This window comes from Prunus persica, chromosome G3, assembly GCF_000346465.2.
Source record: "Prunus persica cultivar Lovell chromosome G3, Prunus_persica_NCBIv2, whole genome shotgun sequence".
Classification (NCBI taxonomy): domain Eukaryota; kingdom Viridiplantae; phylum Streptophyta; class Magnoliopsida; order Rosales; family Rosaceae; genus Prunus; species Prunus persica.
This window is the reverse complement of record NC_034011.1, coordinates 18,973,955-19,001,701: the sequence shown is the minus strand read 5'-3', so window position 1 is coordinate 19,001,701 and position 27,747 is coordinate 18,973,955. Positions and strand designations below refer to the sequence as shown.

The following is a 27,747-nucleotide window of genomic DNA, read 5'->3' as shown; positions in this document are numbered from 1 at the left end:
AGTACGGCGGCTCTCTTTTTTTAAGTTTAAATTTATAGTAAATAGTATAGCAGCCTATTCTCAATTATTTTCTATTTTTTTGAAGAAAAAAATAGTATAGCCGCCGTACTATTTTTTTCTTTTTCTTTAATCTATATATATAATGCAAAAGGCAGAGAATGGTGAAACATTCAAAATACCAGAAAATGCCCTTGGTTAATGCAAACATTAAGAATTCAAATTATTAATTAAATGAGGATAATATGGTAAATTCACACTTTTTCATATTTAAAAAACTTAAAGAAAAAGAAAAAGCAGATAATGTATCCTATTTTTATGGAACACAACTACCCATTATCTTTTTTAATTCTAAAATAAATTTACTTATTTTTTTAAAAAAACCTCTCGCAAGCGCGGAAGCGCGTGCAGAGAGGCTAGTAAATAGTATAGATGAATGGCTATAGTATTATATATATAGTACAGCCAGACGGTAGTCTTACATATGTACATATGTATTTTTTCAATAATACATTCGTGTTCTATACACGTCTCACGTTTAAAAAACAAAAACAAAAAACAAAAAACCAAACGTACAATAGTCTTATTGTACATGTACATACATACTTCTAATGTTTTATACACGTATTTTTTACAAAATTTATGTATTATACAAATAATTCTCACATATTATTGAATAAAAATAATATATGTTATAAAAATATTATATAGTGGCTGATTAATATCTACTTTGGATATATTAAAACTAATAAATTAATATCTATGAAGTACTAACTAACGCAATTAGGAGGGTCCTTTTTAAAAAATTAAATTAAATTAAATAGTATAGCCGTGCGGCTATACTACGATTTTTTTAATAAAAAAAAAAAGTATTGCCGCACGGCTATACTCTGTTTTTAATTTGTTTTCTAAAAATATACTTGTTTTGACACGTGGCGCCTACAACCAATTGTAGGGTCATCTTTCCAACATCAGAGCCTTCAACGAGGCTCCAATCAAAGCGTTAGAGAGTAACAAAGGATTGTGTGGTAATGCCACAGGTCTGAAGGCATGCCAACCCTACAACAAGAAATAGGAAAAAGAGTAAAAATAAGATCATTTTGATTGCGGCCATCACCATTCGTCCCCATCACCATACTGTAAGGGAATCACAGGAAACGGAAAATCTATTTGATATATGGAGCTTTGATGGGAAATTGGTTTATGAGGACATCATTGAAGCTACAGAGGAATTTAATTCTAAGCATTGTGTAGGAGCAGGGGGGCATGCAAGTGAAGATGCAAACAGGCCAGATTGTTGCAGTGAAGAAACTTCACACGCTACAGGAGGGTGGAATAACAATTGCGCTGGATACACCGCTGAGGGACGTTCTGGACCGAAGGCTTTCACCTCCTAGAGATCAAGTTGCAGAGAAAGTGGTGGTGCTTGTTGTGAAGCTTGCATTTTCATGCTTGCAATTTGCAAAACAAACCACAATCTCGGCTAACCATGCAACAAGTCTCCGAGGAGCTATCAATTCCAAAGATATCTTTACCACTCACAATTGACAAATTTACCTTGGGACAGCTGGTTAACCAAGCTTGATTTCACCTTGTCTTACTGTATCATAATTTATCTCAAGAACTTGAAAGGCCAAAGTTGTTTCCAAGTCTATGGGAAGTTAGGTATTGTTGATACATTCAGAAATAAAAAAATCTTTTAGCTGTCAGTGAAAGGGGAATTGGGTAATATCTTAACACAATTTGGCTTTGGGTTCATCATGAAAGGGAAAAGAAAGAAAAAGGAAATGAGAACATAGATGGTTGAAAAAATTTGGTAACCCCAATTCAACCTTTGACTAAAGATGGCTATCATCTTTTGCGTAGAGAGTTTGATGAATTGCAATTAGCACACGTTTGGGGCAGTAGATATGATCATAATATGGTAGATTTTTCAAATCTCATGTGTTGGACGAATTGGAGAAAGAAACGGAAGAACCTGCATCCTCTTTTCACACTCTGGAAAGAGCTTGGACGGTGCAAGTAATGCTTACTTTTCTTGTAAGATAAAGAGAGAGAGAGAGAGAGAGAGAGAGAGAGAGAGAGAGAGAGAGAAGATTATGGGTAGAATACTAGAATTTGGCACCTAATTTGACAAAAGGTCAAAGGTCAACTGACAAATTCTAAAAGGATAAAATTTAAATGCAATGACCCAATGGGGGAGGCTGCGCTGCATCATCTACTGGCTTCGACTCTCCATTTTTAAATTTGGAGCCTTGGATTTCTCTGTTTCTACTGACACGCCAAACACACATTTTTTTGAAGTCACCAAAAGACTTGGCGTCTACCTCAGGTCTTCCAGGTCTTCCAAGGAAAACTTGATCTGTTTAATGTCCACACTTGGCTCAAAATTCATAGGCATGAACCTATGCTAATTACAAGTTTAAATAATCAAATATGGATACTACTTGCCTTTATTATCGATGTTCATTCTTCCTGCGAATTATAATTTGACACATATATAAAAATAATTTATTTTACAATATATGTCACACTGCTAGTGACATGTGTATAGAATTCTACTTACTTACCAAGTAAGGACGGAAAATATTTTCCATCAAATGTCTTACTTGTCTACTTGTAATAAAACAATAATAAAGTCCATGACTGATGAAGATGGAATTTCAATCATATCCTTATGTACGTGTGTATATATATATATATAATATATATATATATATATATATTCTAATGGAGCCTGCACTGTGCACAAGTCATATTGGGCCAAATTAAAGTACCAGACTCTTCCTCGAGGCCAAACCAGCTACTTTTGGCAGACGGGTTTCTTGTGCCATCTCCTGATTTGCAGTAACCAAGACATATTCACAGCTTAAAACCATGGCATCCCAAAAAGAGAAACCACTTTCTGCTAATGTTGCTGCTTCACAGCATTCATTTCAAGTCATCCTAATGGCTATTATTCTCATGTTGGTTTCTTCTTGTTTAGCACCTTCAGCTTCAGCTGCAGGACCGGAAGCAGAGGCTCTCCTGAATTGGAAGGCTAGCCTTGACAACACAAGCCTGTCTCTCTTGTCTTCATGGGTTGGAAACAGCACTTGCAATTGGGATGGGATTGGTTGCAACAATATTGGAAGCATCACTCAGATAAACCTCACTGGTTCTGGTTTAAGAGGTACACTTCATTCATTCAGTTTCTCATCTTTCCCCAGTCTCCTAAGCCTTAACTTGAGCCATAACTCAATTTCTGGAAGAATCCCATCAGAAATAGGTTTTCTGAAAAGTCTTCAAATCCTTGATCTTTCTGAAAATAACCTTAATGGGTCCATTCCCCATGAAGTTGGTTTATTGGGAAACTTAACCATTCTTTCTCTTCATAACAATGAACTTTCTGGAAATATCCCTCTGGAAATATGTATGCTGAATTCACTCAGTGTGATTCATATAGAGAAAAACAGTCTCACAGGTTCAATTCCAGAATCAATTGGAAACCTGTCAAACTTAACTGTTCTAGCTCTTCATCGCAACAATTTCTCTGGCTCAATTCCTTCAAGCATAGGAAACCTGACTAGGCTGAAGGAGTTGTACCTGATGGGTAATCAATTAACTGGAACCATTCCAAATGAAGTAGGAAAGCTTCAGTTTCTTACCCTTCTAGGGTTGGTAGATAACAGACTAAATGGCTCCCTTCCTTTAGAATTGAGCAATCTTAAATTTTTGAAGCACCTGTGGCTGAGTGGCAACAACTTGTCTGGTAATATTCCCCCAGATTTATGCAGTGGTGGATTACTTGAAATGTTTACAGCACATCACAATCAGTTGACAGGCCTCATGCCTACAAGCTTGAGAAACTGCACCAGCTTAGTTAGATTGAGGCTTGAAAGAAACCAGCTAACAGGAAACATAAATGAAGAGTTTGGCATTTATCCAAAATTAGTTTATGTCGACCTCAGTTATAACAGATTCTATGGAGAACTTTCTGAAAACTGGGGAGAGTGTCAAAACTTACAAAGCTTGAAGCTCAGCAATAACAGAATTTCCGGAAGAGTTCCTCAGTTTGAGGGATCAATTCAGCTGCATATACTTGACCTCTCTTCGAATAATCTCACTGGGACAATCTCAAGGGAACTAGGGAGGTTGACATCCTTGTTCAACCTTAACCTGGGTGATAATAAACTTTCGGGTAGTGTTCCACCAGAAATTGGAATGTTAACCGATCTACAACAACTTAACTTAGCAGCCAATGATTTCAATGGACCAATTCCAGAACAATTAGATGGGTGCAGAGAGTTACTGAACTTGAATTTGAGCAAAAATAAATTCAGTGAGAGCATTCCTCTTCGGATGGGAAGCATGCATTCTCTTCAAGTTCTTGATCTTAGTCAAAATTCCCTGATGAAGGAAATACCGCCACAGCTTGGACAATTGGTAAAGTTGGAAGCATTGAATCTCTCCCATAATGAGCTCTCTGGTTCAATCCCATATACCTTTGATAATATGTTGAGCTTGACAGTTATTGACCTATCCTTCAATCATTTGGAGGGTCCTCTTCCCAACAACAAAGCATTCCTTGAGGCTTCAGCTGTAGCTTTTGTGAATAACACAGGCCTGTGTGGTAATGCCACTGGTTTGAACACTTGCCCGTCTGAAACAAGAGGAGGGAAAAAGGGCAGCAAATCAGTTATATTCATCATAGTCTTTGTTTTAGCCATCCTCTTTTTTGCATTTGTAGTATTTGGGATTCTTTGTGTGTGTTGCTATTCGCAAGAAGCGCAAAATGAAAACCAATTCGCAGTTTGGAGCTATGATGGAAGATTGGAGTATGAAGACATCATTGAAGCTACAGAGGAATTCAACTCCAAATATTGTGTAGGAGTGGGAGGGAATGCAAGTGTTTATAAAGCTGAGCTGCAAACAGGTCGGATTGTTGCAGTAAAGAAACTTCACATTGTACAAGATAGTGGAGTAGCAAATTTCAAGGCTTTTGAGAATGAGGTTCGTACTCTTTCAGAAATTCGTCACCGCAACATATTGAAGCTCTATGGTTTTTGTTCACATCCACAACACCCTCTTTTGGTTTACGATTTCATAGAAGGGGGGAGCCTGGAAAACATATTGACTGACGAAAACCATGCCTTTAAGTTTGGATGGATTGAGAGAGTGAATGTTGTCAAAGATGTGGCTAATGCATTATCTTATATGCATCATGATTGTTCACCTGCAATATTGCATCGAGACATATCGAGCAAGAATATCTTGCTGGACTTAGAGTATGGGGCTTATGTCTCGGATTTTGGTACAGCTAAGCTCTTGAAGGCTGACACTTCGAATTGGACTTCATTTGCAGGCACATTTGGATACAGTGCTCCAGGTACTTATTTCCTGCTTGTCTTCTGTCTATAATACATGGCCTGCTGCATATTTCAGAAATATGATGGATAGGCTTTTACTCATCATGAATTGATCTTTGTTTTGCAGAGTTGGCATACACAATGGAAACGAATGAGAAATGTGATGTTTATAGTTTTGGAGTGGTAGCATTAGAAGTGATCATGGGAAAGCATCCTGGAGATCTCATCTCCTATTTTTTGTCACTCTCATTAACATCAACAGCCCAACCTATACAACTCAAGGACGTTTTGGACCCCCGCCTCTCACCTCCTGGAAATCATGTTGTTGAAAAGGTGGTCACTGTTGTAAACCTTGCATTTGCTTGCTTGCGAACAAATCCACAATCTCGACCAACCATGCAACAAATTTCCCATGAGTTGTTATTTTGAAGGACTCCTCTGCCAAAGATATTAGAAAAGATTAGCTGATTATTCTTGATGAGGACCTGTGGTAGCTTCTTTGAATGTAAATCTGTGTGTAAGATTTATCCAAATCAAATTACACCCCTCTTCCGCACATGTTTAATTTCTATAATAGTAGCTCTCAGGAACCTTGGGTTCAAAGTCAAATCAATTTTTGATGCCAGGACTGTGATACTAACATACTGATGAATTTTTTTCACATGTAACAATAATACATTGTAGGCATACGAAGTTCGTGTCAGCCTGTTGTTTGTTATTACTTGTCTGGAATATGAATTGAAATAGTCTTCGCTTCTAATAGGATGAGACACTGATTCAATCAAAAGCTGACTTGGGGGCGTAAATCTTTGATTATGTGAGTTTTCCTGGTTGCTGATAAAGTGATGAGCTGCAAGAACTTTGGGTTGTTGTGCTCTTCAAAATAACTTTGGGGTAATTTTGATAGGCATCCCATGGGAAGGGAATGGGAGGGGATCCATGGTTACAGGCTCATCAGGATAGAGCAAAGACCAATCATAACGAGTAACAACAAAATGCACAAAGATGAGGATATTCAACTTGGCCAGTTGGTACCCTGCACACACTCTTGGCCCTCCACCAAATGCAAGAAACACATATGGTGGAACAGACTCATCGAACCGACTTGGATTGAATCTCAGAGGATCTTGAAAATATTCTGAATTGTAATGTGTTCCATATGTTGTCCACAAAACCTGAATAAAATAAACCACTAAAAATTAGTCCAAACCCTGTAAGTATAAACCTGCATAAAATTGTAGTGTGGCCAAAGCAAAACACATATGTACCTTCCATCCTCTTGGAATGGTGAAGCCTTCATATTCAATGTCAGCAATGGCTTTCCTGAAAGAGCCAAAGATAGGAGGGAAGAGCCGCATGCTTTCACGAGCAACCTGCCAGGTATACTTCATCTTCTTTGTGTCATCCAATGTCAGATTTTCACCTGGTCTTTTGCTTCTCATTATCTCAGCATGTTCTGACGGGAAATGAAATGAAACTCACTGATAAGCTTGTTGAACGAGGAGTTTCTCGGATAACAGATTAAACTTATTTTTGCTGTCAATTAAAATAGATGAACTTCGACTGCATGAAAGATTATATACCTTTAAGTAGGAGACTATGGCAATAAGGATTCTGAGCCAGCATTTTGAATGTCATGGCAATGGCAAAGGAAGTAGTATCATGAGCTGCAAAAACTAGCAAAACCACATTATCAACAACCTCCTCTTTGGTAATTTCTCCTCGAATCATCCCAGCCACCAATCGCGACAGTAACATCCCTCCCTGCTCCCCCTGTTCTTCTAGCTTGCCTTCCATTTGCATCCTCTTCTCTCTTACTACTTCAACCAGCATTTTCTCTATCGTCTTCCTTGCTTTCTTTGCTCTCCAAAACCTGGACCCAGGAATCATAACTGGTGCTGCAAAAACCCCTTCCAAAACCCTCTCAAAGGTTTCCAACATCTCTGCCTCCACTTTGTTCCCCAACAAGCATTCAAACACTATGGTAAACGTCAAGACTTTCGTCGAACGATATAGGCTAATCTTGTCCTGGCCTTTCCATTTTGTGTCCAAATGCAGCTGCACAGAGTTGCATATTTTGGGCACTAAAGTCTCAAGCCCTGCCTGGCCAAGGCTTGAGCCTATAAGCCCGCGAAGGCAGCGGTGCCTCTCTCCTTGTTTTTCCATGATGGAGTCCTTCCCCATCAGCTGAACCGACGCAGAAGGCCAGGAGCTCACCACCAACTTGAACTCATTGGACAACAGGAACTTATTAGCATTGGCTCCATTTACAATCACAGTTGGTGATCCCATGAGATGTGTTGAGAAGATTTTGCCATATTTCGTAACCCGGGGTTGTATGAAATCGTCAAACAAACTGTTTTTACGTTGAGCTTTGTAGAACTCCATGGTCTGGCCTATCCAAGGAAGCCCCATTTCCCCAGGTGGCAGATTTTGCTTGTTCGTGTTACGGTGTTTCTTGTGCTTCAAGAAAATGATGATAAAGACCATTGCAGCCAAAATGCATAAGAAACAAAAACAAAGAGGGCTAATTTCATTAGCCATTGATGATTTGATATTGTTGATGGACTCAAAAAGCTGGAATTTTACAGTTCAAATAATAATAATGTATATCAGGTGAGCAGATTGTTGTTTGCTTTATAGAAGGAAAAACCAGAAAGTCAAACCCCTCTGAAAAGTCAACCAATCATGAAGTCCTGACCGTCCCACAAATTCTATATCCTTTTTCTACAAATTCAACAGCTATGATCATCCCAATTACGTTGACTCAAAGTTAAGTTCCCATATTTCTAGAGGGTATGAAAGCAGTGACCACAGACCCTGCATGTGCTTTTGAGCTGAGGATCAAAAGTCCACCGCCCCAGAGAATGACACATAATCAAAGATCACCACATAATGTTACATAAAATGTGTATCTAGAAGAAGCATACAATCTCTTGCTGCCGACCAGTCAAATATTCTTAAATTTTTAATCACAAAAGAAATCCCAAGAGATCTGGTAAGGCTGCTGATACCATACAATCTCTCTCTCTCTCTCTCTCTCTCATAAAAGATTAACACATGATGAAAACCATGGAATCTTTTCCATCTCGCCTGATTGCTGATTTCAACAATAACAGATGAGACCTTGGAACCATGCCATGCCAAATATGTGTATGCTGCAATAATGGATAAATATTGGGGTAAAGCAATGCTAAGAAACCCAGTATATATATTATCCTGCAAAGGGCATGCCTCGTGCATAAATTAACCAACAGCCATGTTGGGGACCGAAATTTGTGGATCTATGTGTGGAATACTATTCATCATTCCTAAAGATAAGGTTCACATGTATATTTATGATACAAAGCTCATGCCCAGGGGAAGAGTCAAAAGACTTTTTCTGAAGGGGCCAAGAAGTTCAAATATCTTTAAAAAGTACATAGAGTTACATGTAGGTTGGGACGTCCAAGTCCATCCTCTATCTACATGTGGCTCTGTCGCTGAGATAAGTAATTAGTCAATTGTATATGGGTATGTATGTCTTTTATGGATTGTAGCCATAGTGTCATACATTTAGTACATGGTTGAGTACATAATCTTCTTCCAGCACCAAATATCTAGCAAAAGCAAGCACCATCCATGCTATGCACATATCATACATGTTTTAAGGAGATGCAAATCCAGACATTGAAGTTTACTTTGAGAGGATGTCAGTTGTAGCAGTTAATGGTACAGTTGTAGCAGTAAATTCACATCTCTATAGCAAAAACAATTTGGGGACCTGTGTGTGAGCATTGATAAGATTTGCAGCCAGTCTCTCTCTGTTAGGAAATTCCACAGAAGCAGCAGTGGAACTTGTCATACTAGAGAGACAATGAAACTCCCTCCCTCTCTACCCGAGAAAAGGAAATGGATCTTTTAATGGGGTTCCCAGGAAAAAGGTCTCTGGATCAAGAAAACTGATTTTACAGCAAGCATGGGATAAGCAGATGGCTTCAAAAATTAGTTTTTGAATTTAGAGCTATGATTAATCTTGGATTAATTAATATTATAAACCATTGTTCTTTTGCTCATTTGAAGTTAGACCAGGCTAATTAATATTCTTTCTAGACATTTTCACTTCATCATATTTTTGTATAATTATTGCACCAAATTCCTGAAGATGTTTATGGGATTAATGCTTTCAACTGCCACCAAATCCAAAACCATGTTTTTAAATTCATCAGTGGCTAGCTAGCGTGCAGCTCCATAGGCCTCCTTGCCATCCATCACTGCGGAATTTAACTTACTGTTTCATTGTGACCTTCTCCAATGTGTGACAACTCATGAACCTTACTGTGGCCTGGCCATTAACCAACCTGTCTCTTACACAGCCATAAAACTTTGGTTCTCTCTCTCTCTCTCTCTCTCATATGCTTCAAATTTATGGTCAGAGGGGTTTGAAACTTGAAAGTGATTCAATTACGAACCTCTAAAAACAATGCCCTTCTTTGCTGTCTTCTTTACTCTACTCCTAACACTTCTGTTCAATCTCACCTACCTCTCTGTCAAACTCATTAAGTTTGACACAGAACCCACTTAATGGATCAGCATCTCTTGGCCCATCTCTCTCTCTTTCTACCAGGTGTTGGGGTCCTTCCTTACGTTTTTATGTCTGATATAAGTTTTATGTTCATATACAGAATTTTGAGTCATTTGCCATCTTTTATCCATACCATACCTCTAACATATTTGTTCTATCTAATATTTCCATCTGCAATGTGCATAGCTTGTTACAAATTTATATGGAGACAAAAATGGGGAATTTTTCATGACAGATTTCATGAAACCATGACCAATTCTCCAAAATTTGATACCCGACAAGATGTTGGTTGGTTCAGTTTCAATTCCCTGCCCAAACAACCACAAAAGATCTTCTTCATACATGGTTTGATTCATTTCCAACCCACAAAGATGTAGAAGCTGAAGATGCTAGAGAGGAGAGGGATGCTAGCCGTACTTGAAAATTTTATACAATTAAGGCTGAGAAATCTTCATATGGCCCATCACAATTTACACAAATTTATGGGTTGGCTCCACTAGCTCAGGGCTCTACATCTAGCATACAGGCATATCTTGGACAAGGGATTGAAATAACTTCATGTACCATATTGTAATTAATTTCTAAATAATCTCATATCTAACACAATATCCATTTAGGTTGAATAGGGACCAGGACATCTAATCCTAGTCCAAATTTTAATACAAGGACATAATGACATGATGGTCAAGGTTTGGATTGGTTTTGAGACAAACTCAAATTGGGTTCATGCTCTATTCTGGGTTATTGTCTTGGATCTCAGAGCAAGATGGAGTTCACAAACTTGTGATTGAAAAAATTTGGTTTGCCATCTGTCCACAGCCACTAGTGGTGTCTCATTCATATTGAAGGCTGAAGCTTGCAAACAGCCAGTTGAAGGCAGATCATGCATTGGTTTCCATATATTATCCCAACCCACAAGGCTGGGGAGGGAAGATTTGTCCTTTCTTGTCACATTTTATATATCATGCTTTCTAAACTTAAATGGTATTTGCTTCCAAGCAGAGGCCTCATCAAGAAATATAAAAAAACAATTAGCTCCCTAATCCCATTTATCCAGGTCAGAACCAATGACAAGCAATATTATATGTCAACACCCATATTAGCCCATGCCACATGATTCAATAAACTTCATAAGTAATGCAGAAAATAAATTATATGAGAGAGAGAGAGAGAGAGAGAGAGAGAGAGAGAGCTTTCATTTGATTTTATGTGGTTTGTGTCTCAAAGCTACTTCAAAACTTGATACCATTATTGTAAAAACACAAGAGTAAATAGGATGATAAATGCACCTGCATCACATCAACTAACTTCAGTACTCCTTCACCTGCTAATATTAACTTCTCTACATCTACCCTATATATTTCACCTCTTCCTCCTGGAAACAATCCATCCTTCACTTCTGCTTCCTCCTTTCCTCAGTGTATTCTAAGAAGAAAAAAATGGGCAGAGTGAGAAGCAGAGTTGCCTCTTTGTTCATATGGACTTTGGTTGCTGGGATGATATCCCAAAACTTGGTCATCCCTGTTATGTCCTCCACTGTTGAAGGCCAGAAGACCTACTACTCTCCAGACCCACATGCAGGAAGCCCCCCTGGAGGTCTCTCTGTCTCTCTCTCTTCTTCACAGAACACACACATTATTTCTGTTTTTTTTTCTTTCTTTTTTTCTTTCCGTTTCTGGTCTTAACACGTGCATTGTTTATCTGTTCAACACACACATTTTGTCTGTACTTTATATATTTTTGTCCTTCAAGATTGATATTCTTGCAAAGTTGGTTGTTTCACTTACCAGTTTAAAATATTACACTACAAGAACAAAATGCCACTCTTCTTACCTAAATATGTGAGTTCATCACAGTAAACAAACATGTTTTGGGTTCAAATTGTAAAATATTGTTTATATCACAAACATCTAGCTAGCATATAGCAGAAACTGTGTCATAGCATGCATTAGGCTGATGATCAAGCCAGTAATATTGTAATATCTAACACGTCTTTTATTAATGCAGGTCCACACAGTACTCCTTCCAATCCACCATCACATGGTGACTCTCACAGACCCCCCTCTCATAGAAGCCACCACCCAACACCATCATCACCACCTTCCAACTGTGGCACCCCACCATATCACAACCCAACTCCATCACATGACCCTGGAACTCCATCCCGGCCATCAACACCCTCAACTCCTCCAAGTGGCGGTGGCTACTACAACTCTCCACCAACTTCAGGAGGCTATAGCCCCCCACAAACACCAGACATTTTAACCCCTCCCACACCAGACATTTTAACCCCTCCCACACCAGACGTTTTAACCCCTCCCACACCAGACATTGTTAGCCCCCCAATGCCATACATTGGAACCCCACCAACTGACCCAAACACTCCTAGTATTCCTACACCCCCTTTTCTTCCTGATCCCAACTCTCCACCGTTTACATGCATGTAAGTTCCAATTAATCACAAAACTGATCAGATATATACATATACGGTTATATTGTTCGGGTCATTGAAATACAATGCGGAGTGAACCCACAAGGGATCCCTAAGCTTATTTGAGGGATCCCTCAACTGAAGCTCTATGTGTGTATATATAACTTCAATGCCATCTCTAAGTCAAAAAATTATTACCATGTTTTGCAGCTACTGGAGGAACCATCCCACAGTGATATGGGGTCTGTTAGGCTGGTGGGGAACTTTGGGCCATGCATTTGGAGTGACTAGCCTTCCAGGGTTTGGCTCAAGCACCATGAGCTTGCAGCAAGCGCTTTCCAATACACATACTGATGGGCTTGGTGAACTATACAGACAAGGAACTGCTGCCTTGCTGAATTCCATGGTTGATAACAGGTTCCATTTCACAACCAAGCAAGTCAGGGACAGCTTTGTGGGAGCTCTGGGATCAAACAAAGCTGCAGCATCTCAAGCCCGTGTGTTCAAGCTGGCCAATGAAGGAAAACTCAAGTCTAGAGCCTGATCTCAATCACATCATCATCTGCTTTCATTTCATTTCACAGTTTATCATGACTACGAGTTCTTTACCTATATCTACGACTATTTCAGAGTGTGTTTTGTTCTAGAAATTTGTGTTCTTTAGTGCCCAATTATATTTAAAATGCTACAGCATTTTAAGATGGATACTGGGTTTACATTAATTTAATGCTTAGCTTATGTTGTTTTAGTTTTAAATAAGATTCGGGATTTCATTGAACCATATCTCATGCAGCATGTATGTCCAGCATAAAAGAAGCAACAGTAATACAACAACCAAAAAATCCCAAATTTGGGACACTTAGTTAATGTGAAAGTAACATAAAAATTAAAACCACTGTACTATCTTTACAGGTCATATTGCATGATCGCATGGTGCAAAGTTATTATAATAAAAGGTCAGTTTGTGCCACTGGTCTTGTAAATCGAGTGCATTAAATTTTCTAGCATGGCAGTTGCATGTTGCGGAAAAGCAAAAAATACAAGGCCCACCGTCTTAAATCTTCAATATTGACTATCTCTACATTGTAAATCAGTTGAAAAATACAAACACAAGGACAGACATTATACACACAAAAATAAACTTTCATGAGCTAGGCGAATGACAAAGACAATGTGGTAGATAATTGAAATTGAGTTAAAGGCATGCCCCAGACAAACTCAATCAGGAAAACACAGCCCAGTTTCTTAATGTACTTAAAAGTACAATCAAGCATTAAACAAATAATAAATGGATACCAACCTAACCAACAAAAATTAAATAAAGGAAAAATATTTAAACAACTTTTTTGAGAAATTAGTGAGATTGAAAAATAAATAATTGAGAAATAATGGTAATTATAATTCAAACAACTTTTTTGGACGGGATGAGAAAATTTATGTGAAAGTATGCATCTTCAGTACTTGAGATGGTTGAATCTGTCAATCTAATGACCACAATTGTGTTCGCATACAATATGAATTCTCTCTGTAGAAAAACCCTTGTATGAAAAGGGATGGGATGAGACTATGAGTAAAGAGGGGGCGACAGATGAGTCTACAATTCAAAATGTTTAGCAATGATTTTATGATAGCAGTTGAATATTCATCCATTGTCCAACCTAGAATGTGTTTGAAGGTTAGTTTTTAATCTTAGGGGACAAGGCAACTTGCCATCTTCTATTTACTTGAAGTATTGTGCTTCTGATATTTGTCTTGTGCAACCCACAGACAGATGCCTGTCCCAAGATGCGCCTATTCACATTGCCTACTGGTAAGCTTCGGAAGACCTTTGATGCCTTATTATATAAACATGGACACGATGATACAAGGTTATACATGTTCCCTCAGTACAACAAGCATTAATTGCAACATGCACCTCAAAATTTTCAAGGCAACAATTTCCTAAAAATCAACACTCAGAAAATATAAAAGTAAATATGAGATAAGATGAATGTTAGTATGTTAGTTTCAGGTAAATATACCAAACGCAAGGCCAAAATGAAAAGAGTAAGCTTAAAAAGAGCTCAGTTCTCCAAGAAGAACAAGAAACAGATGGTGTCTCTTGCTCTGTCTAAGGAATGAAAATGTTGGAACCCATGCAAAGATTATTGAACAGTAAACTACTTTTGTAATTCTTTCTTCCTTCAACATCATGTGAAATAGGAAGATTGGTTTACAGTTGAATTCTTTCCTTTTTAGGGACAGAAAGTTTACCTAACATCTGATTTACATCCATCATATACTCTTGAGCATGCACCCTTCAAGCTAATCTAGTACTTCAGCCAGCTCAATACAGCTTTTTCTTTAAGGAGAGCCAATTGATTTCTGAATGATGCAAAAGAACAATTCTATATGTGTTTTTCAAATCCATGCCCTCAAAATGGAGAGTGAAATACATTTAAATTACTTCAGATTCTGGGCTGGATCCACCAAACTGGTCAAGGCAGAAGAAGGGAGAATTTGACAAGCAGTTACCTCATATGAGATTCAAACCATATAAACATCCTGTCAGAGTGCAAGCTAGTCATTTCATGGTATGCAAATGCCAGATTTAACTCCTCCTGAATGTAATGGGCCAGATGCTTGTCTGGGAAAATAATTTTACTCTCTCTGACAGCTTCTTTCCAACGTGTTCTACGCCCATCATTCTTCATATATCCATTCTCATCGATAAAACCCTTGTGCCGGAAGAGTTCAAATAGCTTAGCAGAAACAGACAGATCAAGACCTGGGATTCTATCAGCTAAGAGATGTGGTGACAAGGGGAACTCCTTGCATTCAATCTCTGCAACATCAACCCCTTTATTTCTTAAAATTTCCATATACTCATCTATCTTTTGCTTCCTTAATATATCCTTCGGCATGTGCATGAAAAGAGTAGGGGGATAGCTCTCTTTTATGTCCATTTTATCAAACTTCCCTTCAGCAATCATAATTGTAATACTAGTGAACTTCAACACAGTGGCAAGCACAGAAACAAAGTATCCCCCGGAAGAGGCCCCCATAGCAACAAGAGGAAGCTTTTCAAGCTTGTTCTTCTTAACCCACCATTTGATAATATCTTTAACAATAATTATCTCTTCCCCAAGAGTCCAGCATATCCCTGCACTTGATATAGTAAGGACAGCAAACTTTCGAGCAAGAGCATGAAGAGCAATTAGTCTTTCTTCTGGCAAACCAATGCAGTTAGGACAGTGAGTAGACTTGTCCCAAAAGTGAGCAGCTCTACCATTGCAACCATGAGCAAGAAAAAGAACTGCTTTAGGCGAATCTGGTATTTGCCATATTACATCAGTTCCATTTCGAAACTCTAAGGTTGGTGAAAGTTGCACCAGTGACTTAAAGCTATGCCACTTTTCCTTTGGAAGTTCAAGTAATGAACTGGGCTTTTGATCATTGGTGCCAACTGACAATATGAAAATGAGAAGAAACACTGTAAGAGACACTACCACAAGTCCAGCCAAACGGTTTTGAGGCCCATTCCATGCCTTCGATCTGTTTCCGCGGTTCAACATTACTGAAAACAAAATTTAGCAAAAACATTGGCTGAGAGTATATACGAAATCCATTGTAATTGAAATTTCTTTTTCCATAAACCCCATTTAGTTACTGAGGATACTAGATTAAATTTTTGTAGTCCCATCTTGTTGATCTTGATTTAACTGTTCAATACCTGAGAATACAAAGACTGCAATAACCTGAGCCAAACTCAAAAATCCAGCATCAAAGCATTTTAAACAAATGTAAAATTTAAATTTCACAACAGAAAAAGTCTCAATTTGGGGACTTATGCCAGACAAAATCTCTAGGCTTGATTTCAATGGTTATGCAATGCTCATATTTACAAACCATTTTATGAACATTTACAACCTGTGTCCAAGTTTTCTGTCAACTCTGAAATATCCCATCCATTTTTGTAAAGCTAGAAAGGTATAATCTAAGATATCTAATTGATTGCATACACATTTCAGAATAATCTAGCCTAACACCGCAGCGGATTTAATAATCACTTCTAAGCATATCAAAGGTACAATCTTTGAGAAGGAATTGCTGCCTTTTAACCTTGCCTAGTAAGAAAATGCAGGGGAAAACAGAGAACTTCGTTTTGAATCAAGCCGAGCATACAACAGTTAACATACAATTTTTTTCTAAAACTTTATTTTCCTATGGTTTCTCGGAAACCAAACAATTTATACGAAAATGCACTGATTCAGAATGCAAACAGCTAAAAAATACCTGTAAGAACTCTGGATCCAGTTCTGGAAGTGAGCTGTTAGATTGCCGAGCTCTGAGAATTTGCTGCGGTTTCTTCAGTTGCAGTCGCCATGTTGTAGAAGACGCCGTTTATACATGAGCGTTACTGAATGTGACGCTAGAAAGGGGTTTTGGGCCCGGCCCGCTTGAGCTCAGCCCATGACGGCCCGGGATCGTTTCAATTAAACTGTTATTCAAAATTATGTCATTTAAAAATAAAATAAAATAAAATAAAATAAATTACTACTATTAAGAAAAACATATCTGGAAAGACTCTTCTAAGTAGTGCTTAAGATATTTCCGAGTGTAGTCAGACACCCTGATACTATTTAGTGTGCTTTTTTATTTGTTTACTTTTTTATAAAAAGGCGAGAGTCGAACTCTTGTTGTAAGTATGAGGATATAATTTTAGTGAAATTATAATCTCAAACTCTAAAACATTAAGCTTAATTAGAGAAGAAGAGGTTTTGGAAGTTAAACCGCAAAAACTCATTACATTTGGCTATCCATACGAAGGCTGTATCAGTCTGGTATTGTTGATGAGACATGAACTACCATGAGTCAAATTCTTGGAATCGTGAAAGGGGTAATTGGCTTCTCGTTGATCCTTTTTGTGGAGAGGCTACATGGTGTTACTAATGAATTTATATTATAACTGTCACAACCAAATATTTATTTTTCTCAAAACAAAGAATGGCCATTGTGGGCAATATACAAATAGTTCGATGATTCTTTTTTTTTTTTTTCTCAAAGTTAGAAAGAGGATTCTCATACACACTGTCAAAATGTCATGAAATTTCGAATATAAGACTACTGATCTACAAGTCAATACTATTTTCTACTAAACTAGACCATATCCGGTGATTCAAACTCAAGAAAGTTTTTGCACCGTGAGGAATCCAAGAGCAACCCTAATTGAACATAAAAGTTTTTTGAATGCTGATGGGTCCCTTTCTGCGTGACACGTACTAGGCTTAGGCTATATTAATTTACTACTACTGCTATGATTGGATGAGTGAATTTAATATAGTATATTATAATTATGAATTTAGGTGTGTGGGTCTCTCTCACTCGTAAATCACAAACAACAATCTTAGACCATCTCCAACTACGGGGAGAAAACTGAAATTTTGACATTTTAGTTCAAATTCCATTTCCAAACCCACGCATTTGAACGTGAAAATTTTGGCCATGCAATATCTTAGGCGGAATTTCAGGTTGAATATTGCATGGATTGGTAAATTTATGGAGCCCAACATGCCAGCAATCAAGGCCACGTAAAGGAAATACATAGCTTGCCCTACGTTGCAGCAAATTGTTGCCGACTCCTTTTCTAGCTCCTGACGAGCGGCTGAAGGAAATGCAGGAGTCGTTGACTTGAGGTTGATGTTTCAATTTTTCTTTCTAAAAATTCCAAAGACTATATATGATCAATTGTCAGGATCATTTTTACGCAATCTCAGTTGGAAAATTTCACATTCAACTCCTGAATTAAATCCAACGTTGAAAATAATTTTTATAGTTAATTTAAATCAGATCTAATTTCAAATAATTTTGTAATTGTCATGTATCTTAATTGTAATTCGTTTATTTTAATATGTTTTTATTTTTAAGTGAAAATATTTATGTTTTAGATTTTGGATTTTTTAGGTTAAAATTAAATCGTGAATGTTGAAACAAAAATAATGTCAAGAAAAATTAACGCCAAAACAAAATTGAAGGTTAATTATTTTTAAACAATTTAATAAAGTTGTGGACTCAAATTATAAGTCTACATAGTTGGAGGAAAAAACAATTTGAGTCCAGACAATATATGAATAGCTGTATTTTGAAGGGTAGAATTTTGAGTTTAGCTTCAACATAGTTCGAGATGGTCTTACGAGTACTTAAATTTAGTGGTCCAACCATCCTCAACTTCTTTTTTTTTTTTTGGTAAACACCACAAGATGTCCCCACACCTGAAGGGTGGGATTAATCCCCGCTTGAGGTTCGGCTTGAGGTTCGGCTTGACCTTGACCACAAAGTGTTTTCAACGGGTTTCGAACCCCTACTATTGAAGCACCAGATAACTCGCCAACTAAAAATATCAATTTACCAACCACACCACACCTTATAATTATCCCTCAACTCTTCTTTTGTCCGAATATAAAATTCATTACAGAAAGCAAGATGGCCACAACACATAAAACATGAAGTCCCAAACCTAAATCAGGTAGTACAACCGACCAAAGACAATAAACCTAACAATTGTTCTATATGAACCAACCACCATATATCACATTTTCATTTGATACAAGCGATATTAAAGAGGGAAATCGAATCTAAGACCTCAGGTGTATGAGTAAATACTCTTCTCAAATACATGGGTAATGGTTGTAACGATACAAATCCCTTCCTATCACCATTTTACACATTTTTATTTATTTATAAAAACAATATTAGGGAGAAGAGGAATTTAAGGCAGGACCACGTATTCATAGATAAACCCTTTTAACTACTTGAACTACAAATTAATTATTAATTAAGTATTAATCTATTATAAAAATAACATTGAACTGAGAAATATGTAACATTGCAATTCAAGGGGTATTTTGCCGTGACAAAGAAAGAAAAAAGAAAAGAAAAAAGGCTCTATCACCTTATATTGGCATAAGATGACTACGAAAATTGAAGATCAGAAGCATGCTCAAAAGCAAAACATCAGCAAAAAGGGACATCCACAATGTGAAATTGGCTAATTCATTTGTGATCAGGATTGAATTGCCCAATTCTACAGACGTTGACAATGACATTTTAACATCTCTCAGTTACTGAATCAACCTCATAGGTCTAGTTAATTGGAGCATTCTTATGGGTTGTCAAATCATGTTGGTTGTTTTGGAAGAGTAATTTTACAGTTGCCTTTTTCTTATTCCTTAACTGCCATCATCTTTCTACAATGGTAGTTGGGTTGATATCTATGCTCATAAACATTTTTCTACAAGCTGGTTGTAATTTTCATTAAAAATTCAAGTGCTTCATGAAAAAGTATTTGGTATTGTTTTTTAAAAGCATTTGTATGAGTCATGAGCATTTTTTAAAGTTTTTTTTTTTCCATAAAAAATTATTAGAAACTCCTTTAGTTGTCAGAAAGCGTTTGCAATCCGAATTAGGAAAGTGATTTTTCTCTCACTCATGCAAGTCATCATCCTGATCATTGGAAAATTGCTTCAATATTTGTTGATGGAATGAAAAGTTCCATGTCTTCTTTTTCTTATGGGAATGTGGGGTCATGTCTATTGTGGGGAGAAAGGGTTGAGGGATTCTCTCTTTAACTTTTCAGGGCCAAATGGTTATCCCTTCCCTTCCCAACTCTCTGTTGTTTCGACAGCACAGGTAAATAGTAACTGCGGTCCTGCGGAGAGTATCTTCAGATGCATTAAAACGAAATGTGGGATTGGGCAAAACTTAGCTTTCTCTCACTGGAAAAAGAAAAAGACCATTCATGAGCACAACCCCATCTTCCCCAACCAACCCCACCAGGAGCACACCCTTCTTCAGAACCATTTGGAAATTGGAACTATTTGATTGATGGGTAAAGCAAAGGTCCCTGTTTTTCTTCCATCTCTCACAGACAACCACAACCACAATAGTTCACTTGAATGAACAAAATATTTCAGGACTTTTAATTATTCCAAACCTGTGGCTCAAACCCAAGAAAAGTGCCCAAACTTCAGAACTTCAAAATTTTATTTCTTAGATTTCTCCAAACAGAGACCTCCCTGTTAAAGTTGTAAGAACAAAACTTAATTTAAATTTCCTTCTAATTATCATGGCAACAACAAAAAAAACAAAAAACCCATTGAAGGACGGTTTGCATGGCCTTCTTGTCAGTCTCCTTGGAAGCAACATGAAGAACCCACTAGTTTTCGTGGATAATTTGGTTTAAATTTGTTGAATCTGGGAGAGAACGAAAAGCTTGGACCTTTGTTTCTCTGGAATAATAATTCAGTCCATAGCAGCTATGGGGTTTGTGACTATGTGAGGGTGTGAAGATGGAGAATGACTTTCATATGAAAGGGATATTACTTTTTGTTATTTTCGGCCAATGATGTAATGATATGTGAAATAATTTTTTCACGTGTCATTGTGTTATTGGCTGAAAAGAGCAAAACAGTATTATCTCTATTACAAGTAAGTTTTTTTTGGTGAAAATGAAGAGATAATGAAAAACATTTTTTTTTTATTAAAAAAAAATAGTGAAATTTACTAAAATAACCTTTTTTTCTTCACAACTTCTATTCTTAAATAGACCCTTTGTATTAAAGAAACACTATAGGAACAATAAAGAGATATTGTATGGAGTTGTGAAGAATGACTATTTTAGTACAAAACCCAAGTAAAAATATATGATATTTTTACACATGGCATCATGTACTTCGATCAAAATAATAGGTCTCACACATGCCGCATCATTGTAGTTAATAGATTATTTAACGGAGTTAATGGTAATTAAGGAGCAAAATGAGACACAAAACATTAGGTCACTTCAAATTTCGGGGACAATATGAAATTTGGCTATAGTTTTAAAGACAATATGAGATTTGATCATAATTTCAAAGAGCATTAGAGTAACTAAACCTAATACACATAAGACTTAATAGAAAGATACAACCCCTTTGCAGATCTTATTGATTTAAGCACACAAACATAGATGTTTTGTTAGCTGTGTTTTTATAAAATATAATTGTAAACGTTTTATGTTCATGTTTGATGATCAAGATAGATGGAAAGGTAAATACACTTGTGATGAAGGCATGGGTAGTTTTATTCCCTTCAGTCCCAGAAAAACTTGTGTGTGATTGCTTCTTCCAAGGTACTAATTTATTCAAATTTTAACACACAATTGGGTTGAATTTTTACTTCACTTAAAATGCAAAAAAACTTTTTTGTAATATGGATTGCACTGTTTTGCTACTTCCGATCAATAATGCAATGATATATGAAAAAGTTATTCCACGTGTCATTGCACTATTGATAGAAGATAGCAAAAAATATTATCCCTATTGCATCAAAGTCTCTGTTCTTAAAATGACATGTGCCTCAATTTAACAAGTGTAATTATATTTGACACATACTAATTTGTTTGTCGATAAGCATAAAAAAAAATTATTGTGGTACATGAAATTGCAAGGTTGAGTGGAATTTATACTTTCGTTAACCTCACGATAGAGCAACTAAATTTTTTATATTGATGAGGAATTCCGAGCCTCTACATTTACATATTGTGTATTTATCCGCATTTCACTACATCTCAATCGTCCAAATAATCTAACCACTTAAGACATGCCACGTCATCAAGCTTGGAATTTCCTTATTTAACTGACGTTAACAATTATGCCATCAGTTTCGTGCTTTTGAGTGTCTTTACATGGCATGAGCGTATTTCTCCTGTTGTTCATCATACATCCTTCTCCATTCTTTATATCAGTGGAAGTTCAATGATGTATCTCCCATGATTGCAAGAATTTTAACTCCAGTCAGGTAAAACTATTTTTTTCATTGCACATATTTTCTCCCCTTCCTCTTTTGATTGAAAGATATCAAAACATTATTTTTTTTTTTTTACTTATCATTGGAGGAAGAAGAAGGGACTCAATTAAAGTTAAAATTCAGAAATCATATAAACTTTCATTGGTGTTGATGCGAAAAAATGATCTGGCCCTTTTCTGACTCAACTTCGTGATGTTGGGCCTTCGGTATGCTTTGGGCCTCGGTGGGGAGAATGATTTGCAAGATAATGAACGCTCGGTAAGACCTTAGGGCACCGCTGTGGTACCGGCCGAAGGCTCTCCGATACTTGAGTAAGTGCGGATTTAGTAAGCTTAAACTGACAGATCAATAAGCAGTATGCCGTAGGTTCTGATTACCTCTATTTTGGGGAATTGTGTTTCTTTTATAAACCTTGAGAGGTGTGCAAGTTGTGTAGAATTTTGATGTGGGACTGTGGACATTCACTGTGGGTATGCCAAGTGTCCAGTGAGCATTTGGGCCTTCAGTCTGTGATCAGTATGCCCAGGTGCCGAGGACTTCTCTGCCGATGACGAATATTGTCCACGTATTTATCTTTTATTGGTTTCTGATTCTGGTATCAACAATTGGCATCACGCTTTCTTCCCCAAAAGGCATAGAAAAAAAAATATTGGAATTGAAGATTTTTGACATTATTGCAAGAAAAAAGAAAAAGAAAAACTAATTTGACCTGATTGGAATTGAAGATTTTTGCAACCATTTTCCATTGTATACAAAGGCTGTAGAAAGATTTGTGAGAAACATAGTAAATGCAGATAAAGACGTTGAAGGCACGAAGATTGAAAAAAAAGGAAGCTCAAGAAAGTTAACGTTAGCTCAACGTTAATTTAGGGGAAAACAAATTAACCAAAAGCTTGATGACGTGACATCCTTTTAAGTGGTTAGATCTTTAAGATAGTTAAGATGTAGCGAAATGCAGGTAAATGTACAATACGTAATTATAGAGGCTCGGAATTCATTGATAAGCATAATCATCGAAAGTAACTTATATGAATCGAATATATAACACATTTTTTTCTTTGTCTCTTTTATCATAAGAAAACTTACTCACAAGTCATAATGCCTAAATTCTATCGTAAAGATTCACATTCATCCTTAAAAAAGTGAATCATAACTCTAAATTTTAGCCAAAAACCTTGGCTCGTTGTCTTCTTTATGAAATTAGGTTGCAGCTTGCATCCAATGGCTACCCACCCCAAAATTGATCATGGCTGAGTACTACTAGATGGCTCCCTTTGAGACACCTCAACTTGGGTAAGTCATTTAACACATTTACCAATTTTTTGTTATGGGTCTCTGTCTTACTCATAAAGCCACAGACAATAACATGGCTTTAAAATCGGTGGCCCAACCGTACAATATATATCGCTACCTACTTCCCCATAAAAAAACACATCAAATATTCCAACATTTTAAAACAAGAAAAGCAAATACAAAATACAAAAATAAATTAAAAAAAATTCAATTCTTGTGATGCAGGAAAATGCTAGGGAGACCAACTTTAGATACCAACTTGTGTACCAACTCTCTAATAGAGTGTGGGACCCATTGTATTGTTGGGCTCCACCTCTATTAGAGAGTTGGTACACAAGTTGGTATCTAAAGTTGGTCTCCCTAGGCATGACCCGTATTTATAAATACCCCACCGTAACAGTCTTCCCTCCTCACACTCTCTCATATATCCTTTTCTCTTTCCTAGTCTTTTCTCTTCTTCGTTCTTCTTCACCCCTGTCTTAAATTCACCAGAAGATAAAAAGGCTGCAAATTGAGCTCAAGATCCAGTCCAGCCCAGAACTTGTAAGTAGTAAAGTTTCTATCTTTCTATGTTTTCTGCGATTAAAGTTCGTTTAATTTACTTAACCACATGTCTGAATATCTGTTAATCAAGGAATTAACTCCTCAATGTAGACTCAGATCTCCTGCTAATACATGAAAGCATTTGGCTTTAAGCTTGTTTTATTGGGTTTACGCTAGTGAAATCAAAATGGGTTGTGCTTTGTTTGCTTTGTTTGCTTTGTTTGCTTTGTGAGTGTCAGTTTTTTTGGAAAATGTTGTTATATGTTTAGGGGTACGATCTGGGTCAGTCTGATGCTGCAATTTTCATGGATCCGGGTAAATGGTACTTTGGACGCTTCGCATTGTTGGGGTCTGGTTGCTTCTTTGAAAAATTAAGTCTAGAAAAATGAAATGCTTGTTTCTTTTTGAAAACAAAGTCAGGAAAAGCAAAATGGGATTGTGTTGATAGGTTAGGAAATAATTTCTTTGCTATAAATTGTTCGCACTGGCCTGCTTATTTTTTCATAAAAATATCTCATTGCCTATACTCTGCTGTCATCTCTTTTATTTATTTATGGATAGCTACTCTGCTGTTATCGTAATTAGGTGGATGTTCAGTTCTTTTATAATTATTAGATGTCTTTTTCAGCTTATTTTACATGAAAACGTGAACATCAGATGGAAGAGTTTTTTTCTTTTCGATATTTTTTTAGACTGATTGGAGAGAAATGCTAAAATTTTGATAGTCCTTCCGGATTCAGGTGTACAGTGACATTTGCAAACAAAACAAACATACTTTTGTAACACATTTTTTTTTCCTGGAAATACTAATGCAGCAATTGACCCTTAAACCTAGTGTTGAAGTTTATTTTGTCCGTGAATTTGCATTATTATTTCTGTTTGTTTCTTTTAATTATGCTAGTAAGCTATATATAGCCTTTTTCTCCTGCATTTGTTAGAATACTTTCTTTAAATTGAAGTTTTAGGATTCTGAGTCAAATTCTGTATGCTGGATTATGCAGAATTCTTTGAGATATGGCTACTGCGTATAAACCGAAGAACATCTTGATTACTGGAGCTGCTGGCTTCATTGCATCCCATGTTTGCAACCGGCTTATCCGGAACTACCCTGAGTACAAGATTGTGGTCCTTGACAAGCTTGATTACTGTTCAAATTTGAAGAACCTTCATCCCTCAAGGTCATCATCCAACTTTAAGTTTATCAAGGGAGACATTGGCAGTGCTGACCTTGTCAACTTCATCCTTCTCACTGAGTCCATTGATACAATAATGCACTTTGCAGCCCAGACCCATGTCGACAATTCTTTTGGTAACAGCTTTGAGTTCACCAAAAACAACATCTATGGTACGCATGTTCTTCTAGAAGCATGCAAAGTCACTGGTCAAATCAAAAGATTCATTCATGTAAGCACAGATGAAGTCTATGGAGAGACAGATGAAGATGCTGTGGTGGGAAATCATGAGGCTTCTCAGCTTCTTCCGACAAACCCCTACTCTGCAACTAAAGCTGGAGCAGAGATGCTTGTAATGGCATATGGGCGTTCATATGGATTGCCTGTCATAACTACCAGAGGAAACAATGTTTATGGCCCCAATCAGTTCCCTGAAAAGATGATTCCAAAATTCATTCTCTTGGCTATGAAAGGGAAGCCTCTTCCAATTCATGGTGATGGATCAAATGTCAGGAGTTACCTCTACTGTGAGGACGTAGCAGAGGCATTTGAAGTCATTCTGCATAAGGGTGAGGTAGGCCATGTGTACAACATTGGGACAAAGAAGGAGAGGAGGGTGGTTGATGTGGCTAAGGAAATTTGCCAACTCTTCTCTTTGAACCCAGATACTCAAATAAAGTTTGTCGAAAACAGGCCGTTTAATGATCAAAGATATTTCTTGGATGACCAGAAGCTGAAAAACTTGGGATGGTCTGAAAGGACTTCGTGGGAGGAGGGTTTGAGGAAGACGATGGACTGGTATGTCAAGAATCCCGAATGGTGGGGAGATGTTTCTGGGGCACTGCTTCCTCATCCAAAAATGCTCATGGTTCCTGGGATTGAAAGAAAATTTGATGGTACTGATACTGGCGCTTCTGCCTTCTCTTTGTCAGCAAGTGATTCTAGGGAGAGCCACATGGTTGTTCCACCTCCAAAGAACAATCCATCTACTCAGAAGCCATCTTTGAAGTTTTTGATTTATGGTAAAACGGGGTGGATTGGAGGCCTTCTTGGGAAGATTTGTGAGAAGCAGGGGATACCCTATGAGTATGGACAAGGGCGTCTTCAGGAACGGTCACACCTCTTGGCTGATATTCAGAGTGTTAAACCAACCCATGTTTTCAATGCTGCTGGAGTGACTGGGAGGCCCAATGTGGATTGGTGTGAATCTCATAAACCAGAAACAATTCGGACCAATGTTGTCGGTACATTAACCTTGGCTGATGTCTGCAGAGATCACAACCTCCTGATGATTAATTATGCTACTGGTTGTATCTTCGAGTATGATGCTGCCCATCCATCAAGATCAGGAATCGGGTTCAAAGAGGAAGACACACCCAATTTCACTGGCTCATTTTATTCCAAAACCAAAGCCATGGTATCTTTCTCAACTATCCATATCTATTACTGTTATAATTTTGAAAATAAACTTCGGACTATCTGCCAACTGATATCTCTCTTTCCCATTTTTGTGGCAGGTTGAAGAGCTTTTGAAGGAATATGACAATGTTTGCACTCTTAGAGTCCGGATGCCAATATCATCTGATCTCAGCAATCCCCGCAACTTCATCACGAAGATCTCGCGGTACGACAAAGTGGTTGACATTCCAAACAGCATGACCATTTTGGATGAGCTTCTACCCATTTCCGTTGAGATGGCCAAGAGGAACTTGAGGGGCTTATGGAACTTCACAAACCCTGGCGTCGTGAGTCACAATGAGATTCTGGAGATGTACAAGAAGTACATTGACCCCAGTTTCAAGTGGACTAACTTTACACTTGAAGAACAAGCCAAGGTTATTGTTGCACCAAGAAGTAACAATGAGATGGATGCATCTAAGTTGAAGAAAGAGTTCCCTGAATTGCTTCCAATCAAGGAATCACTGATTAAATACGTCTTTGAACCGAACAAGAAGGCATTTTCTGGCTGAGCAGCAAATCAAGTGTTTCATGAAGTAGACCTCAATACCAATTCATGCATATTTTATTTATTTATTTTGTTCTGGGAAATAGAGTTATTTTCATGTGATGATTATTGTCATGATCCATCTGTCTCATCCCATTGGTTCAATTGTTTCTGTAATAGCTATAAGTTTGCTTCCCAAGTTGGTACTGTAGGTTCTGGTTTGGATAAGGAGCTTTGGAATTGCTTCTGAATATTTAAATTTTAAAAGGTCTTCTGTAAGTTGTGGCATATTGTAATTTCGGATATGTAATAAAGAACATGTAATTTTGAATAATTTATTCATACAAGTTTATCTATTTCTATCTATGGACCATTAAAATACGTGATGTCTGTATCAAAAACAAAAGAAGACATGATCTCATTTAAATATGTTATGTGGGACCATTAGATTAATTATGAATTACATTTGAACTTACTTTGAAGCATGATCGGTACAAAATTTTCTTCCTATGCACAAGACTTGATTGATGAATCAGCTTTTATAAAAGACTTGGAATTCTCTATAAAATAAAATAATAAAAAAAGAAAAAAAGAAGGGGAAAAACACAGACCTTGTGGTGATGCGGATG

The 27,747-nt window shown here is 37.2% G+C and overlaps 5 protein-coding genes across 6 annotated transcripts; 3 read left to right on the top strand and 2 right to left on the bottom strand.

Moving 5' to 3' along the window:
- LOC18783915 (MDIS1-interacting receptor like kinase 2) lies at positions 2,766–6,105 on the top strand. The gene is made up of 2 exons (XM_020561117.1): positions 2,766–5,365; positions 5,473–6,105. The coding sequence occupies exons 1-2, from the start codon at positions 2,875–2,877 to the stop codon at positions 5,772–5,774; spliced, it is 2,793 nt and encodes a 930-aa protein (XP_020416706.1). The 5' UTR covers positions 2,766–2,874; the 3' UTR covers positions 5,775–6,105.
- On the bottom strand, positions 6,114–7,835 carry LOC18784094 (taxadiene 5-alpha hydroxylase). Its single transcript, XM_007217220.2, has 3 exons — positions 6,929–7,835; positions 6,614–6,801; positions 6,114–6,520 (listed from the first exon to the last, which is right to left on the bottom strand). Exons 1-3 carry the CDS (start codon positions 7,833–7,835, stop codon positions 6,224–6,226), a joined length of 1,392 nt encoding a protein of 463 aa, XP_007217282.2. The 3' UTR covers positions 6,114–6,223.
- On the top strand, positions 11,288–13,121 carry LOC18784295 (protodermal factor 1). The gene is made up of 3 exons (XM_007217399.2): positions 11,288–11,505; positions 11,917–12,352; positions 12,551–13,121. The coding sequence occupies exons 1-3, from the start codon at positions 11,349–11,351 to the stop codon at positions 12,882–12,884; spliced, it is 927 nt and encodes a 308-aa protein (XP_007217461.2). The 5' UTR covers positions 11,288–11,348; the 3' UTR covers positions 12,885–13,121.
- Positions 14,485–16,724, bottom strand: LOC18781730. 2 transcript variants are annotated; one of them, XM_020558760.1, is made up of 3 exons: positions 16,616–16,720; positions 16,053–16,067; positions 14,485–15,896 (listed from the first exon to the last, which is right to left on the bottom strand). In XM_020558760.1, exon 3 carries the CDS (start codon positions 15,892–15,894, stop codon positions 14,851–14,853), a length of 1,044 nt encoding a protein of 347 aa, XP_020414349.1. In that variant the 5' UTR covers positions 15,895–15,896; positions 16,053–16,067; positions 16,616–16,720; the 3' UTR covers positions 14,485–14,850. The 2 variants fall into 2 exon arrangements, with proteins under 2 accessions (XP_020414349.1, XP_007217662.1); XM_007217600.2 differs by lacking the exon at positions 16,053–16,067 and having other exon boundaries at positions 16,616–16,724.
- LOC18783225 (trifunctional UDP-glucose 4,6-dehydratase/UDP-4-keto-6-deoxy-D-glucose 3,5-epimerase/UDP-4-keto-L-rhamnose-reductase RHM1) lies at positions 23,857–27,478 on the top strand. The gene is made up of 3 exons (XM_007214944.2): positions 23,857–24,001; positions 25,003–26,590; positions 26,691–27,478. Exons 2-3 carry the CDS (start codon positions 25,016–25,018, stop codon positions 27,141–27,143), a joined length of 2,028 nt encoding a protein of 675 aa, XP_007215006.1. The 5' UTR covers positions 23,857–24,001; positions 25,003–25,015; the 3' UTR covers positions 27,144–27,478.

Coding starts and splice junctions, on each gene's coding strand:
- LOC18783915 (XM_020561117.1), top strand. CDS start 2,875: ATGGCATCCCAAAAAGAGAAACCACTTTCTGCTAATGTTGCTGCTTCA. Junction 5,366..5,472: donor ATTTGGATACAGTGCTCCAG/GTACTTATTTCC, acceptor TTTGTTTTGCAG/AGTTGGCATACACAATGGAA.
- LOC18784094 (XM_007217220.2), bottom strand. CDS start 7,835: ATGGTCTTTATCATCATTTTCTTGAAGCACAAGAAACACCGTAACACG. Junction 6,802..6,928: donor CCATAGTCTCCTACTTAAAG/GTATATAATCTT, acceptor ATTTCCCGTCAG/AACATGCTGAGATAATGAGA. Junction 6,521..6,613: donor CCATTCCAAGAGGATGGAAG/GTACATATGTGT, acceptor TATTTTATTCAG/GTTTTGTGGACAACATATGG.
- LOC18784295 (XM_007217399.2), top strand. CDS start 11,349: ATGGGCAGAGTGAGAAGCAGAGTTGCCTCTTTGTTCATATGGACTTTG. Junction 11,506..11,916: donor TGCAGGAAGCCCCCCTGGAG/GTCTCTCTGTCT, acceptor TTATTAATGCAG/GTCCACACAGTACTCCTTCC. Junction 12,353..12,550: donor TCTCCACCGTTTACATGCAT/GTAAGTTCCAAT, acceptor CATGTTTTGCAG/CTACTGGAGGAACCATCCCA.
- LOC18781730 (XM_007217600.2), bottom strand. CDS start 15,894: ATGTTGAACCGCGGAAACAGATCGAAGGCATGGAATGGGCCTCAAAAC.
- LOC18783225 (XM_007214944.2), top strand. CDS start 25,016: ATGGCTACTGCGTATAAACCGAAGAACATCTTGATTACTGGAGCTGCT. Junction 26,591..26,690: donor ATTCCAAAACCAAAGCCATG/GTATCTTTCTCA, acceptor TTTTTGTGGCAG/GTTGAAGAGCTTTTGAAGGA.